The sequence below is a fragment of the Microtus ochrogaster genome, linkage group LG2 (assembly GCF_000317375.1).
Source record: "Microtus ochrogaster isolate Prairie Vole_2 linkage group LG2, MicOch1.0, whole genome shotgun sequence".
Lineage (NCBI taxonomy): Eukaryota > Metazoa > Chordata > Mammalia > Rodentia > Cricetidae > Microtus > Microtus ochrogaster.
Window position 1 is genome coordinate 44,868,093 of NC_022028.1, and position 15,111 is coordinate 44,883,203.

General features: G+C 39.5%; 1 protein-coding gene across 1 annotated transcript in view; it reads left to right on the plus strand.

Moving 5' to 3' along the window:
- Pcdh15 (protocadherin related 15) overlaps nucleotides 1–15,111 on the plus strand; it is a 1,155,509-nt gene that overhangs the window by 1,055,462 nt on the left and 84,936 nt on the right. The window contains exons 27-28 of the mRNA XM_026785470.1: nucleotides 672–781; nucleotides 2,598–2,738. Of these exons, the coding sequence (XP_026641271.1) occupies nucleotides 672–781; nucleotides 2,598–2,738 (251 nt within the window). The remainder of the gene's footprint in view (nucleotides 1–671; nucleotides 782–2,597; nucleotides 2,739–15,111) is intronic.

Sequence of the window (15,111 nt, forward strand, 5' to 3'; positions counted from 1 at the left end):
TCAAGGTTTCTGTGAAAAGAACAAATACACAAAAACAACCGGCAAGTGGGGGAGATGACAGTAGGATGTTCTTTATGTTGAGGCCAGTGACACATTAATATTGTAGTTTCCATTGGCATTGTCAGACACAGCAAGTCTGGATGGTGTAGTGAGTTGTGAATCACAAGCTATATGGCACCACATGAGTACATGAAGTTAATGTCAGCATAGACTAATTATAGTAAACAATATTATAACCTGAGACTTTGAAAATACAGCAACAGACACCATGGTGGTGTCATAAAATGCTCAAGTTAAATAGAATATTTATAATTTTTTAAAAGTATTACTGTTCGTCAGTGGATCTGGGGTAGATAATTCTATGTTTTCAGTTTCACTCTTAAAAATAAATGTCACTTATATTTTTGGTTGTGAGTCTAGCCTTTAAAGACTGATCCGTCTTGCACCCCTTTGATCCCAGTACTTGAGAGGCAGCATCAGGAGAATCTCTGAGTTTGAGGCCAGCTTGGTCTACAGCATGAGTGCCAGGACAGCCAGAGAGCTACACAGAGAAAACCTGTCTCAAAAAAAGCAAATAATGATAACAATGATAATAATAAAAATATTGTGCTGAAATAGATATGGAATGAATTAAGGAGGGAAATGATCATCTTTTTTTTTAAACCCTGCAGGCCTCCTCCTGTAAGTGAGCTTGCCACCAAAGGAACTGTAGTTGGTGTCATTTCTGCCGCTGCTATCAATCAGAGCATCGTGTACTCCATTGTGGCAGGAAATGAGGAAGGTAAGTAGGAAATCTTGCCTATGTTTTCTCCAAAAACCAATAAATGTAGAATCAGGTGAATTTTTGATTGAACTCTTATTTTCTCTATCCTAATGTAATGATGTCCATCTTTGATGTAATTTATGGTTTGATTGATAGTCTCGTTGCGTTAGCTAAAGCCATTGTGCGTCCTGATTAATGCTTAAGCTTCAAGTATAGAAGATTTTTACCCTCCCTTTTTTTGGTGGTCTTTTTGTGACATTTCTTCAAAATGAGTGAACAGTTATTTCAACCACAAGAGATAATTGTTTTCTAGACTCCTCTTTCCCTTGTGTGGACCACAAGCCTGACCTCATGGCATACTAATCCTGAGAAAGCTTATATAAGTATAAATACCAAAAGAGCCACGTCAGTGCCAACAGACAGGTGTGTTATGTAATACAATGCCCCAAACAGCCAAATCAGTTAACAGGAATGTTGAGTTTAGTCTCTCAGCCATGCTCAGAATGGTAGTCATTTGTTGTGTTCTGGGAACAGCATCCTCTCCCACTATGTCCGCACCATGGTCCCGCTAGGAATGGCATGTTCCCACTCCTGTTCCCAAGAGCAATATCATCCTCCTCCACTGAAATGCATTTCAGCGCTCATCCGCTGTTTTCTCTTCTGAGGCCCCAAGCAGCCTGGGATGTGATGGGTAGCTGAGAGTGCTTAATCCATATTTAATATAGTTGTTTACTTTGAGTATTTAATCAAAGAGTGAACATGGCTGTTCCTTGGCATCTGAAAGGGCAGTCTTGAGACTGCCTGAAGGGTTTAGGTCCCCACATCTCACTAGAGTGGGCTGCCCCTTCAGGAAGCTCTCACTGACCTGCTGTTAATTGATCCTCTGTTTTCTCTCCACCACTGCATCTCCTCCCTGAGGCAAGGAACCTCCTTTCCCCAGTGCTTCCAGATCTGGAAAGGCTGTAGCTTCTCAGCCTGTTCTGATGCTCGCCCTGTCCTTGTCCTTGAAGGTAGCAATAAGCTCTCTCTGTCAACAGCTTCCACTACAGTGGCTGTTTCATGCAGCTTCTCCATGTATTCATCTTGCAAATGCTGCATGTCAGTTATGTGATAACAACTCTTCCAGCTACTAGCAGTGTAGAGAAAAGCAAACAAGCATGTTCCCCATGAGCTCAGAATTAAACAATCCAGTTACAGTTAAGCACACATGTAGATATTTCAAAAGATGTTGATCACTACAGAGAAAGGGTAAAGGAGGATATAGGGGAAAAAACGGTGAAGAACTATAGACAGTGCTTCCTTCTTTCCACTTAAATTACCTACATACTAACTTAAAAAAAACCAGCAACCAAGCAAAACATTTTAAAATATTCATTAAAAATAAAGCATTTTATAAAAGTAACATACAAGCTAAATTACAAACATGATCTTCGGTGTTCATTGCTGAGCATCAAATCTGCAGGATTAGAGGTGTGTGAAGAGTAAAAGTAGAAGACACCCAGTTAAGCAAAATGCAACGAGATTCTGTAAGAGAAAGGCCCTGCTAAAGCAGGACCATCTAACATCACGGTGACAGGAGGATTGCCAACTGAGCACTTGCACCCAGAAGACTCAAAATAACATGCAACCAAAGCTACAGTCTGAATGTGCCATTCAGGGAACACACATTGAAAATCCCAACAGCAGGAATGTGTTTCTGAATACCGAAACCCTATCACTTTGAAGCTTAACAGTTCTTTCTGATGTTTCCACTGCTGTTGAAATCATAATACCCTTTAAAGAGATTTTTTTCTTTCCATGTCAAGAAACTAATGAGCTGTATCTTAAATTCCAGATAAGTTCGGAATCAACAACGTCACAGGGGTTATCTATGTGAATGCACCCCTGGATTACGAAACACGGACCAGTTATGTGCTCCGGGTGCAAGCAGACTCTCTGGAAGTGGTCCTCGCCAATCTCCGGGTTCCTTCAAAAAGTAAGCTACATTGCTTAATGTGTTTTGCGGGGGGGGGGGAGGTGTGCTGGTTTAATAAGGAGTTACATATGCATAAAATAAAGCTATCTTTTGATTATGTCAGAACCTTTTCATTTGCTGGTAACAGATGGCATGGCAACTCTAGGGATAAATTAATAACATACATTCTACTTACAGATAATGTATAAAATACTGTTATGATAACTGCACATGCATAAGTTGATCATTAAACTTCTCATTCCCCTTTGAAAGGCTGGGACCATGGCTAACAATACTGCAATGGATGCATGACCACAGACAGTGACTACGTAAGAATAGAGGGAAAAGCACATTATAAACCATAACTAGTGGGCTGGCAAGATGACTCAGTGAGTGAAGTGCTCGCCACCGAGCCTAGACATGAGATTGAGCCCAGAATCCTCATTGTAGAAGAAAAGAACCAACTCCTGAATGTTATAGTCTGACCACCACATACAATGGAGGCATTCATACCCCTAATGTACATACAGAGAGACAGAGAGGGAGCAAACTATATAAAAGTATATAGTATTTTGATAAGTCATTAACAGTAATGCCAAATTACATGTGGCATCCCATTTAATTTTCATGCATTTCTTTGTGATGATGAAATGACTACCCTTAGTTTCAGGAATGTTACAAAGTGACAGTCAGTACATCAAAGACATGATGCCACTGAATCTGTGATGTTGAAACATTCCTTTGACCTGTCAGAGCAATGTCACCACCATGGAAAAGCAAGGACAAGTCAGTTTGTAGAAAGGACTGACCCCGGCGCTAGGAGATGTTACCAGTATCACAATATAAATCCATGTATGTAATATTTTTTCATGCAAATGAGCCTTTTATAACCAGTGTGTCCTGGTTAAGATCTGGTTACAATAAAAACACATTTCACCTAACTTCATACAACAGAGGCACCTGCAGAAAAAAAATGCAATAAAGTCTCTAAGACAGTGTCTCTCAACCTGTGTTTAGGGGGTCAAAAAACCCTTTCACAGGGGTGGCATATTGTATATCCTGCATTTCAGATATCTACATTATAATTCATAACAATAGCACAATTACTGTTATGAAGTAGCAACACAAGTAGTTTTGTGGCTGGGGGTCACCACAACATGAGGAACTGTATTAAAGGGTCGCAGCATTAAGAAGGTTGAGAACCAGTGAGCTGAAACAGCCACCCTTGCCTTTGACATCATCTTTCAATACCATATTACAGCACAGCATGCATCAGCATCTCTCGACGGGGAAGAGGAAAACAGATGGAGGGGATGTGGTGCTCAGAGAGAAAGCCAGGTGCTGAAAAGGGGCTCAGGGTGGGGGAAAAAGTGGGAGATGTGATATACAGGCACATCAGCTCAGCCACTGACTGTCACTAGAGGAGACCGTTATCTATCAAAAACATTACTTAACCCACAGGTGTGGGTGGCTGTACAGTTGTTTGTAAAGATACATCAACGTTATTTGAAAATCCAGGTCATGGGGCTGGAGAGATGGCTCACAGGTTAACAGCACTGCCTGTTCTTCTAGAGGTCCTGAGTTTAATTTCCGGCAACCACATGGTGGCTCACAAACATCTGTAATGAGATCTGGTGCCCTCTTCTGGCACACAAACATACATGCAGGCAGAACACTGAATATATAATAAATAAATAAATAAATAGATAGATAGATAAATAAATAAATAGATCTTTAAAAAAATAAAAATCCAGGTCACATAATACATTTTTAAATAAATGAATTAAACTGTCCTCGGAGACAGTACTTCATTGGCTTGTTTGAATTATTTTAAAATGGCAAACCACTTGCCCCAGGTTTTAAAGATTTGTAATTTTTAAAAAAATTTTATGTGTACTGGGGTTTCCCTGCATGATTGCATGTGACAACACATGCTTGGAGGCCCAAGAAGGTGTCAAATTCTCTGGAACAGGAGCTATGAGTGGTTGTGAGCCTCAGGGTGGGAGCAGGGAACAGGAACCGGATCCTCTACAAGAGCAGCAAGTACTCCAAATCACTGAGCCATCTCTCCTGTCCCTTCATTCAGGTTTTAAAGTCATTAGGCTGGGGCCAATAAGGTGGATTTTCAGGAAAGGGCAATTTCTGTCGCTCCCCGGTCCCCACGGTTGAGGAAGTGATCCCTTTAAGTTGTCCTCTGACTCCCGCTTACCTGTGATGAACCCACACGTGTGCGCGCGCGCACACACACACGCACACACACACGCACACACACACGCACACGCACGCACGCACACGCACACGCGCGCACACACACACAGTGAATTAAATGGTTGTAATTTTAAAACCCTGTAAATGCAAGCATTTACACTTTTAGAGAAAGGTAGAAAATTCCATAGACTGTAATCTTCTCTGGCTAATCAAACAGATAAAATGTTATAAAAGAGAGGCATTATATACCTTGTTGGCTAAGAAAAGATAATATGATCTAAAGGAAAGGTATTATGTAACTTGTAAACATAGCACATGGGAAAAGCTAATTAAATTGTAACTATCACTTTTCTTTGAAACACATAGCTTTAAAAGGAATATTTAACTGCAGGCTCAGGGTGTAGGATCTATAATTTTCAGAATAGAAAGATAGTAAGCTCTATATGTAAGCATAATACAAGTAATTCCCTTCACTATAGTGTAAATGTAAAATGGAAGGCAGTGAAAGTTTATCCAGTGCCCAGGTATATGCTTGGCTGTGCTCTGGTGGATATGTAGTGATGAGACCAGCTAAGAAATGCTCATGAATTACCTCACAGAAATGCATGAAGCCTAAAAGGCACATGTGCATTTGACCACTGCCTGCTTATTTGAATATTGCTATTAACATTTCGTGACCAACCTTTGCCTTCTCTTCGAAGTGAAGACACATGCATTTCCAACATCGTCCCATTTATTAATAACTGTTAATGGCCTGTAATCAATCCCTAGTCCATTAACTATGCAAATAAGTAGACCATTATGTAAATTGAGGTTAATTAATTAATTGTCTAAAGGTTTTACTTTGCGACAAAATTAGCTACCCTAAGGATTTTAACTCTATTGTACAATATATTAATAAAAATAAGAATCTAATTCACTGAGATTGTACTTTATTGTGACTTCCTTATCAAGTGATTGTTCATAAAATAATTTTCAAAGTGAATTTTATAACTGTTCTACAAATGGATTTAACATGTGAATGAGAATTAAAACAGGCGATTATAGAGTTTATTTCATAGATTCAGTATTAGAGTTTAAGACAGGATGGACCAGTGGTTTTTAGTGTTAGGATTAAAGTTGGGCATATTTCAGTTTACTGGGAACTGGAGAGATGACTTAGCAGTTAAGAGAACTGCCTGCTCTTCCAAAGGTCCTGAGTTCAATTCCCAGCAATCACATGGTGACTCACAACCATCTGTAATAAGATCTGGTGTCTTTTTGAGGAAGAGACCTGGTTAGTTTTCCTCATCAAATTAGACTATGAAACCCAATATGGACAAGCTCAACAGAACCACCATATATGGATTGCTCAGCCTTGCTAGGGCATAAATTTCATTTTTTCATATTTCAATATCTAACTCTTACCTGACCATCACAGAGAAATATTAACATCTCTTTTACAATTCCAGCTACCTACCATCATGTTTTTCTAAATCTCATCAGAAACATCCTATCCATCTTTGAATGTCTCCATGTTATCTCTTAAAGATAATGCCAACACAAAGAGAATGGAGAGGTAGATAGATGATAGACGATAGACAGATTGATCGATCAAGAGAGAGAAAGAGAGATTACTTTAAACAGAGAACTTTTAACAGGCAACTTCTGGTAACATTCCTAAATGGGGGGAAGGAGGAGAGGAAGTTTGTCTTTAAATAAAATTTAAAGCATTAATTTGTACATTAAAGTAAATATTTTAATTCATTTTAAAAACACACTTCCTAAAAACAATTATATTCTCCTTTTTATTAATATGTATTAATTACAAAATATGAGACTCAATAAAAACCCATGTTCAGTGAAAACCTATGCTGAGGTTAGTTTTTTTTAGCTCCTCCATTTGAGAAAGGCTGTGAGTGGATTGTTTCACTATTTTTCCCCCTGTCCATGTACTTTACTGCAGATAACAAAGTCCCGTTCTTGTTTGGGGGTGAGTCATGTTGCATTGCATGTGTCCGCAACAGTATTTCCTATGCATCCACTGGCGGACAGCGGACATCTTGATAGATTACATAGCTTAACTCTTGTGATCATGGCTGTGTTTGGGGTCTTCTCTCTGGCTGCTGGATTTATTTCCTGTGCTTTTTACCTAGAAGTACAATGGATGAGGGGTTTTTATGGTTCATCTAATTTTAATTTGATGAAGACATTTCGTACTGTTCTTCAAAATGATTGTGCAACTTTAGTATCAATGTAGGAGAATTTGTATTCTTCTTTTTAAAAACGTGTTTTTCAGCAAGAGGGTTTGTTTTCCGTGTCCCTGCAAGCATTTATTATGTTCAGCCTTTGTTAATTAGTTAACTGCTGGCTAGTCTCAGGTGGCATCTGTTGTTTCGGTTTCATTTCCCTGATAGATTAGGTATTGATAATTATCCATATATTTTACTGGTCATTTACATTTTTCCTTTGAGAAATACCTGTTGATGCCATTTAATCACTTTTTGGGTTGTTCTTATTGTTAAGATTTTTTTAACTTTCTAATATAATATATTCAGATAATATATTATCAGATATGTTGGAAAATATATTCTCCTAATCTGTAGTACACTCTTCGCCCCAGTGATGTTTCCTGTGCTCTGCCGAGTCTCTTTATCTTGAAGGAATTGCCTCTGAAGTTTTGCTTTTGTTCCTTGTGCATTTTGAATCATGTCTCAATCAATGCAAAGTATTTCCCCATAATTTTCTACTCATTGTTTTATAATTTCAGGTTTTTAAACTGCAGTATTTTTAAGCATTAATCAACCAGAAAAAAAATATTTTAAATCAAAGATTAGAAAAGATATTGAAACAATACATATATTTTTGTAGGGAGTTATGAGATGGGGTAATTAGGATACACTATACCCATATATGAAATTGTTAAAGGAGATATTTAATTGAAAATAAAATGTAAATCTTTAAAATATGGTCTTTAAAAAGCTATGACCCGTGTCTTTATTCTGAGTCCTTCTTTAGTATGACTATAGCGTGAGAATAGTTGTAATGAACAAAGCCCAATTCATGTACAAGTTTTTGTGAGAATTACTAATATTACTAATATTGAGTGGGGCACAGAATAGAGTTAGGGTATTTCTAGCAGGCATGATGCCCTGTTGGTTCTTATCCCAATAAAAACAAAATTGGTGTATAACAATAACCTTAAAAACAGAATGTATAAATATGTCCATTGGGTATTTTCTCAATGCAGGAATGAATCTGAAAAGTAAAGGTCAAATTGTGAAAGGTTGGAGGGCCAGGCTAACAGCATCAAATAAGTATCACAGTACTCATCCACCCAAGGACGGGCCTGAGCACCACTCCCCTCCACATCCCCACATTGGCTCTCTAGCCTTGGCTATACGGAAGATGAGCCACACCAGCGCTGTCATCAGGGGAATGTGCCAGGTTTCTGTTGTTCCTCAGCACTTACTATGGGAACAACCCACCTGAGGAATTACCTTTCTTGGGGTAGTCAGACTGGCTCCTACGGTGTCTCCTATTCCGTTCTCTAGACCTTCCTTACACCTTCAGTACATTCTGACAGTATCGGCACATCCTTGCTCAGTCATCCTCACATTCAACACTATTTTTGATCAAATAACTTTGAACTTAAGAGCGTTGGTATTTCTAATAGACTGTCTGTCTTGAACACCGGCACCTCTTTAGTTTCTGTGCACGTGCTGTGTCTCTCCACACCAACTGAACTGCTCCTGAGTTCACAGAGTAAACTATCCTGTGTCTCAAAGCAACGCTACAGAGCTGGTAACCACAAGACCCTGCACAGCAGAGTATGACCATATTCCTGCCACAGCGATACCCACATGCTTTCATTTTTATGTAGTGTAGAAGAAGCAACTTGAAACTTTACGACTGAGGTGGATTTATGTAATTCCATAACTAAAGTGGCAAGTTTTGCTTTATTGTAAAATTATAATTATCTTTAAATGTCGGAGAGAAAACCGAATTTTTTCGCAAGTGCGCCATCATATTTTTGATTCCGTTAACTAGGCCTTCAATCAGGAACAAATGACAGAGCAATTAAGATAAGCATAAACTGGCGATAAAACAGACTCAAATGCTATTGATTTCATTTTATGGTTTCGCTTTAGGGTACAAGCTTGTAATACATTTCATTTTCTCGGCTTTTTCCAGTTTCAGACAGAAGGTCTGTGACAGATAATGCTAATGACTATTTGTTATTGACTGACTTACAAAAACATGCTTCACGCAGCTCAAGCAACAAAACTGAATCTTGCTACATAGTAGAGCCTTCACCATAAAAATGCTAGGTACGGTCAATGCTTTACGTTCATGTGGCTGCGTTTCTGGAAATCCTACAAATAATTCATTTATTTCAAATATGGAGACCAGTTTAAAATAATGCCTTGTCATGTGTAGCATTTTTTAGGCATCTTCTTAACCAGGAGTGGTGGTTAAAAATCTAAGCATCAGCGTTCAGCAGGCAGAAGCAGGAGGGTAATGAGCTTAAGGATAATGAGATAACCTGAGCTATATAAGTAGTTAAAGGATAGCCCAAACTGCTTGAAAAGATCATGTTTAAAAAATTATTGATATTTTGCTCAGTGGTAGATGCCTAGCATACATAAACCCACGGATCTGATTCCTAGGATCAATTAATAACTAATAAAATGTATTTAAGAGATTAGGAATACATAAAATAGTTTGGTTCCCAGCACCCGGTTCTGGTGGCTTACACCAGCTGTCTATAACTTCAGCTCCAAGGGATTCAGTGGTGTTTCTGACCTCCAAAGTACCTACACTCTGCATAAAATAGTCTCCTTGCTTATTTTTGAGAACTGACCACAAGTGAAAAGACAAAAGATGTAATTTTCTTCCTTCTCAAATTTCCTCTAATGATTGCAATTGACAATTGTATGTGTTGTTACTCTGAGCCTTGTTCATACACTAAAATATTTTTCCCCTGAACTATGTTACCAGTGCCGTCATCTGAGCTTCTGCTAAGCTTTTTAGTCCAAATTTAAATTAAGAATGAAGTCAAGATCTTTTATTGAATTACAAAGTTTTTAAAGCTTATATTCCATTTCAGAAAATAGAAAGCACAAATGCTCTATTAATAAGAGTCCTAAACGATACAATGGGTCCCTATGCTTCTGCAATCAGAAAGACACTTGCTCCATGGAGAGTAAGTAACTCAATTTAATGCACACAAAACTATTCATGCAACTGAAGTTCATTAAATAATGCATAGAACTAAAACATCATTTCTGAAAATGGAAAGTTGAAGCAACTGTCTAGGCAATATAAAATACAGGATAAATCATCATTATTTTCTTCTAGACAACATGAACCCCTTACTGTTTATGAGTAAGAGTCAGCTGTATTTAGTCTACAGATATTTAATTTTGATCAGGGTTTGGATGTAACTCAGAGGAAGAGTGCTTGCCTAGCCTACACAAAGGCCATCTATAGTCCCTAGTATCAGAGAAAGGAAACTTGGGTCTGAAGCATAAAACCAGGGTTATGGAGAGAAAAGCTAAATAAGTCTTTTGGCTTCATGGGCTTTTGAATGCTCAATAGTGCCTGTAACTGAATGGAAAACCTTGACATGTCTGTCCTTCCTTTCTTGCCTAAACCTCTGGGTCAATTCCTTCCAGGCCTATGTGCAGACATGCTGACTCTCCCTTGGGGCAGAACTAGTGCTCTCATAGTCTCTCGACAGCTATAACAATTTAAGCATCTGAAGTCATTCAGACAAGATGATACTTGCCCATTAACCTATGCCAGCAAGTCAATAAAAGCTGCCTCTTCTTTACCCAGAGAGCAGTCCGGCCTCTTTGTCAGGCTGGTTCGTCTGCACTGATTGTAGAAGGCCCAGCACAGTCAGGCCTGTGTTTTCCCTGTGTTTTCTGAGCATGTGACTCAGTCTTATTTCTATTGCTGCAGTGACAAAAGGCTTCAAGTCTCCAGTAGCATGGCTGACATTTGATAATTTCCCAAAGATTTAGTACACCTGTTAGGTAGGTTTTCATTTATTTTACTCCTTACAGCCCGTGAGTAGTGGATTTTTTTTCTACTGAGTGAAATACTTTATTTTGATCAGATTTTAAAAGCAGCTGAACCTGCTGGTTCTTGATTGTTGGGGGGAGGGGGAGAATCTCATTAACTAGACAAAGATAAATTTCAGCATTGTTGTTGCCCGAGTTTTAGAGCATCAACCGTTGAGTCCGGCACACCTAATAGGCTAGGCTCAAAAGTAATTTGAGGTGAGCAATCATGAAAAAGCACAGAGGCCTTTTCATCAGTGTGGCTGTGCTGAGAAGATGACCCGATAAGTGTGTCAGGGGTCAGCTCCATCCTCAGAGGACTGGCGTGAGCCTTAGCTTTGACTGTAGGGAGAATCGGGGCAGGGGCAAGAAGCATGCACAGTTAACCAGTGCTGGACAAGGTGTGTCTCCCCAGCCATCCTCTGGTTCCTGTAGGATGACTCCACCTGGGTAGCATGAATAATAAAAACCCAGAGACAGATATTGGGGTTCCAGCTGAAAGATCAGAGAAGCAAAGCAGCCAACCATTAGAGAGTTTTTACCTCTACAAAATCTTCAGATTGAAAAAGAGAGCTAGTTCCTGTCTCATCCTGCCTTATATTCTTCTCTAGTGCTGGGATTAAAAGTGGGCACCACCACCACCCATCCTCTATGGCTAACTAGTGTGGCTGCTGGGGATGTGTGCCACCACTGCCTGGCCTGTATGGCTGACTAGCATGGCTAACTTTGCACTCTGAGATTCACGCAAGCTTTATTTATTAAAACACAAATAAAATATCATGATACACCTGCTTCACAGTTTAGCCTCAGCAACAGAAATAATTGCCTTCACTTTGGAGGTGCTCTGCCCAGAGAAGCACATCTAATCCTGGAAACCAGGGCGACTGCAGCCAAGGGTGATGATATTTATCTTGTGTGCCTTTGGGCTTGCTGAGTGTGAGATAGGTCAGGATATCTGAGTCTTTACCACGTCTGTGCAGAGTCATGAGGAATATGACCCAATGTACAGACATACATGAAGGCAGAAACACCAGGCATCAAACCTGCTGCTAGGAACCTTATCGCATAAGTGGGAGATTGATGCTTTATAGAGAAAGAAAGGCTGGAGATAAAACCCAGGGCTGTGCTCATACTAGGAAGATGTTCTCTATCTGAGCGTTAGTCCCTGATCACAATAGTAGTTTCTAGAGCTGAAGAGATGGCTCATTAGTTGTGAGCTCTCGCTGCCCTTTCTGAGGACTCTAGTTCAGTTCCCAGCACTCGCTTCTGGTGGCTCACACCTGTCTAGAACTTCGGCTCCAAGGGATTCGGAGGTGTTTCTGACCTCCAAAGGTACCTGCACTCTGTATACACACACACACACACCCCTAATTAAAATAACCTGTTTTTAAAAGTTGTTTTTAAGCACTCACGATTGCTATGAGCAGCCTAAGTTAGGGGTGACCTGACTGGGGTGACAAGGACTAAAGAACTGGCAGACATACCTATAGAAAAGCTGTGCTCAGGTGATCCATGCCCTCTGCTGGAGACGCCCAGGCATAAGTTCAGAAACCTAGCATCTTCATTATGCACAGTAGGAAAGAGAAAGAGGCGGGTGGCTGGTGTCTGTACCCGGTTCTCTGGAGTGAGCCGTCTCAGGCTGCTGTCATCCAGGAGGAGTTCACTGCAGTTGATAATTTTCTATACACTGTCAAAATCAATGATTAGACCAAGAGAAGGCTTTACCTTTCATTTGAGCCTGGCCTGAGAAAAGCCTTGACACAGTGGGACCCGTGGCATGGCTGTGTGTGTGTCAATAAAACACACGCACTCAAGACTTGATGTACTCCCCACTCACTGTGTTTATATAGAGAAAAGAAGTACCATAGAAGTGCCATGTGCAAGAAGTATGAGCCGGAATGACCCTTTAAGCGAGTCTTGGTCTCAACTGAAGTACAATCCCCATTCTGCAAAACATCTACGCGGCCGCTTTTCTCTGTCCTATATTCATTACATCTATTTACTCTCGAGAAATAAATATGGCTGAGAGTGGTGCTCCATAGCCATAATCCTATCTCTTGGGGAGGATACAGAGGCAGGAGCATCAGTCATTGTGGATGCTGTCTTCAGCTAGAGTAAACCAATTCTAGCCTGGACAAAAGCTGGGCTCAAGACAACCAAAGTCAAAAGCAGATTAAAAATGACTTCCAAAGCCGGGCGGTGGTGGCGCACGCCTTTAATCCCAGCACTCGGGAGGCAGAGGCAGGCAGATCTCTGTGAGTTCGAGACCAACCTGGTCTACAGAGCTAGTTCCAGGACAGGCTCCAAAGCCACAGAGAAACCCTGTCTCAAAAAACCAAAAAAAAAAAAAAATGACTTCCAAGAATAAGGGCATCTTAATTTCTTTGCTTGCACCCTTCTCCTTTTAAAATGAACTTTCATTTCTTCGATCCGCATCAACCTCTGATTACTAGCCTTAGTTTCAAAGTGCCCCGGTTTTGAAACTTTTAATGATAAGTGGTCCCTGTCAAGTGGGAACAGATACATCTGGCCTTGATTTCTTCATAAGGAGAAGGATGTGACATTATTCCGTTTTGCAGTGCCCCAGTTTCTATCACCAGGACACGGGTGATATGTGGAGAATCTCACAGAAGATGAATTTGGAGCTTGATCCTGTGGGTCGATAAAGCAGGGACAGCACTGTAGAGTGGAGGATATTATTTCAGCAGCCATTGTGACCACACCTTTGCCATCACATTGCATAATTTTTGGAGTAAATATGATGTAATTCTCTGTACAATTGTTTTCTGTGAACAAAGCACTTTCCTGTTGTCAATTGCTCTAATTCAATCTCACATTTTGCTTTTTTTTTTATCCTGGAAATTTCTCCTCAGTTCTCACTCATGATGGTTGTATATTTTCCAGAAGTCACCCTCTAGCCCCTTACCCTTACCTTTGACATTCATTATGTATGTAAATACCATGCTATACTTATTCACATATTATTGCCAATTATTTGAGAAAATTTTGTACAATTTCTGCATGAAATAGTTTCTGCTAAGTGAATTATGGTTTGTCTAGAATTTAGAAACTTTCTAAAATTAAACATAAAATATAGTACTAGATACGAAAGTAGCTAATACGACCTAGTATAGTCCAAGGTAAAATTGATGAACACATGCATAACAAGTTATAGAAATGATATTCTTTTGACCTTGAGATGAGATCTCTATTATCTTAGACTACACCTCGGGGACTGGTAAAGGATTTCTAGCCTGTCCTTGTTATTCTTGTTCTTTGAATAATATTTATGTAAGCCTTTTCAATTCTATTAAGCATCTAGGTAACTGTGTTTTTCTGTTTCCATATTGACCATGTTCATTTAACCTTAAGGAATTAAAGCTAGGTGTAGAGGTGCATACCTGCAGCCCCAGTGTATAGAAGGTAGAAGCTGTAGGATAAGAATCTCAAGGTCATTCTAGACTACACTGCCAGCTTGATGCCTGTCTGGGTTATGTGAGACCCTGCCACAGAAACAACTTCTCTTTTATTTAAAACTACTTCAGGGATAGTTGCCTTAATTCCTTTGTTTGACCCATTCTCTATTTTTAAAATGTCCTTCCTTTGTACCTAATGCAAGTTGTGTAAAATCGAGATAATTTATAGAGTAGGGAATGTGACTCAGCTGGGAAGAACTTGCATAGCACAGGCAAGAATTTGGATTCAATCCTTAGGATGGACCACGCAAAGAGAGGAAAGAGGACCTATTCAAGATGCAAATATCTGGACTGTATTTCCTATTTCATTATGTAGGAAATGCATACATATTATATACTGTTCTCAACAATAATGTCTTAACTTGTATGAATGGGACACATCAAAAGACATGTAGCAACTTAAATCAGAGCATATTTTAGTAGTCTTTATATGAACAAACATACATACATACACACTCATACACCTCCCAAGCAGAGTAACTCTTTTAAAGTTATTTTGTCCCTTAAAACAACTATGTCCCATAGCCAGGAGGATAACTATATGTTTTTCTTTGGGTTCACCTTCTTATTTAGCTTCTTTAGGATCACCAATTATAGACTCCGTGACCTTTATTTATGGCTAGAAACCAATTATGAGTGAGTACATTCCATGTTCATCTTTTT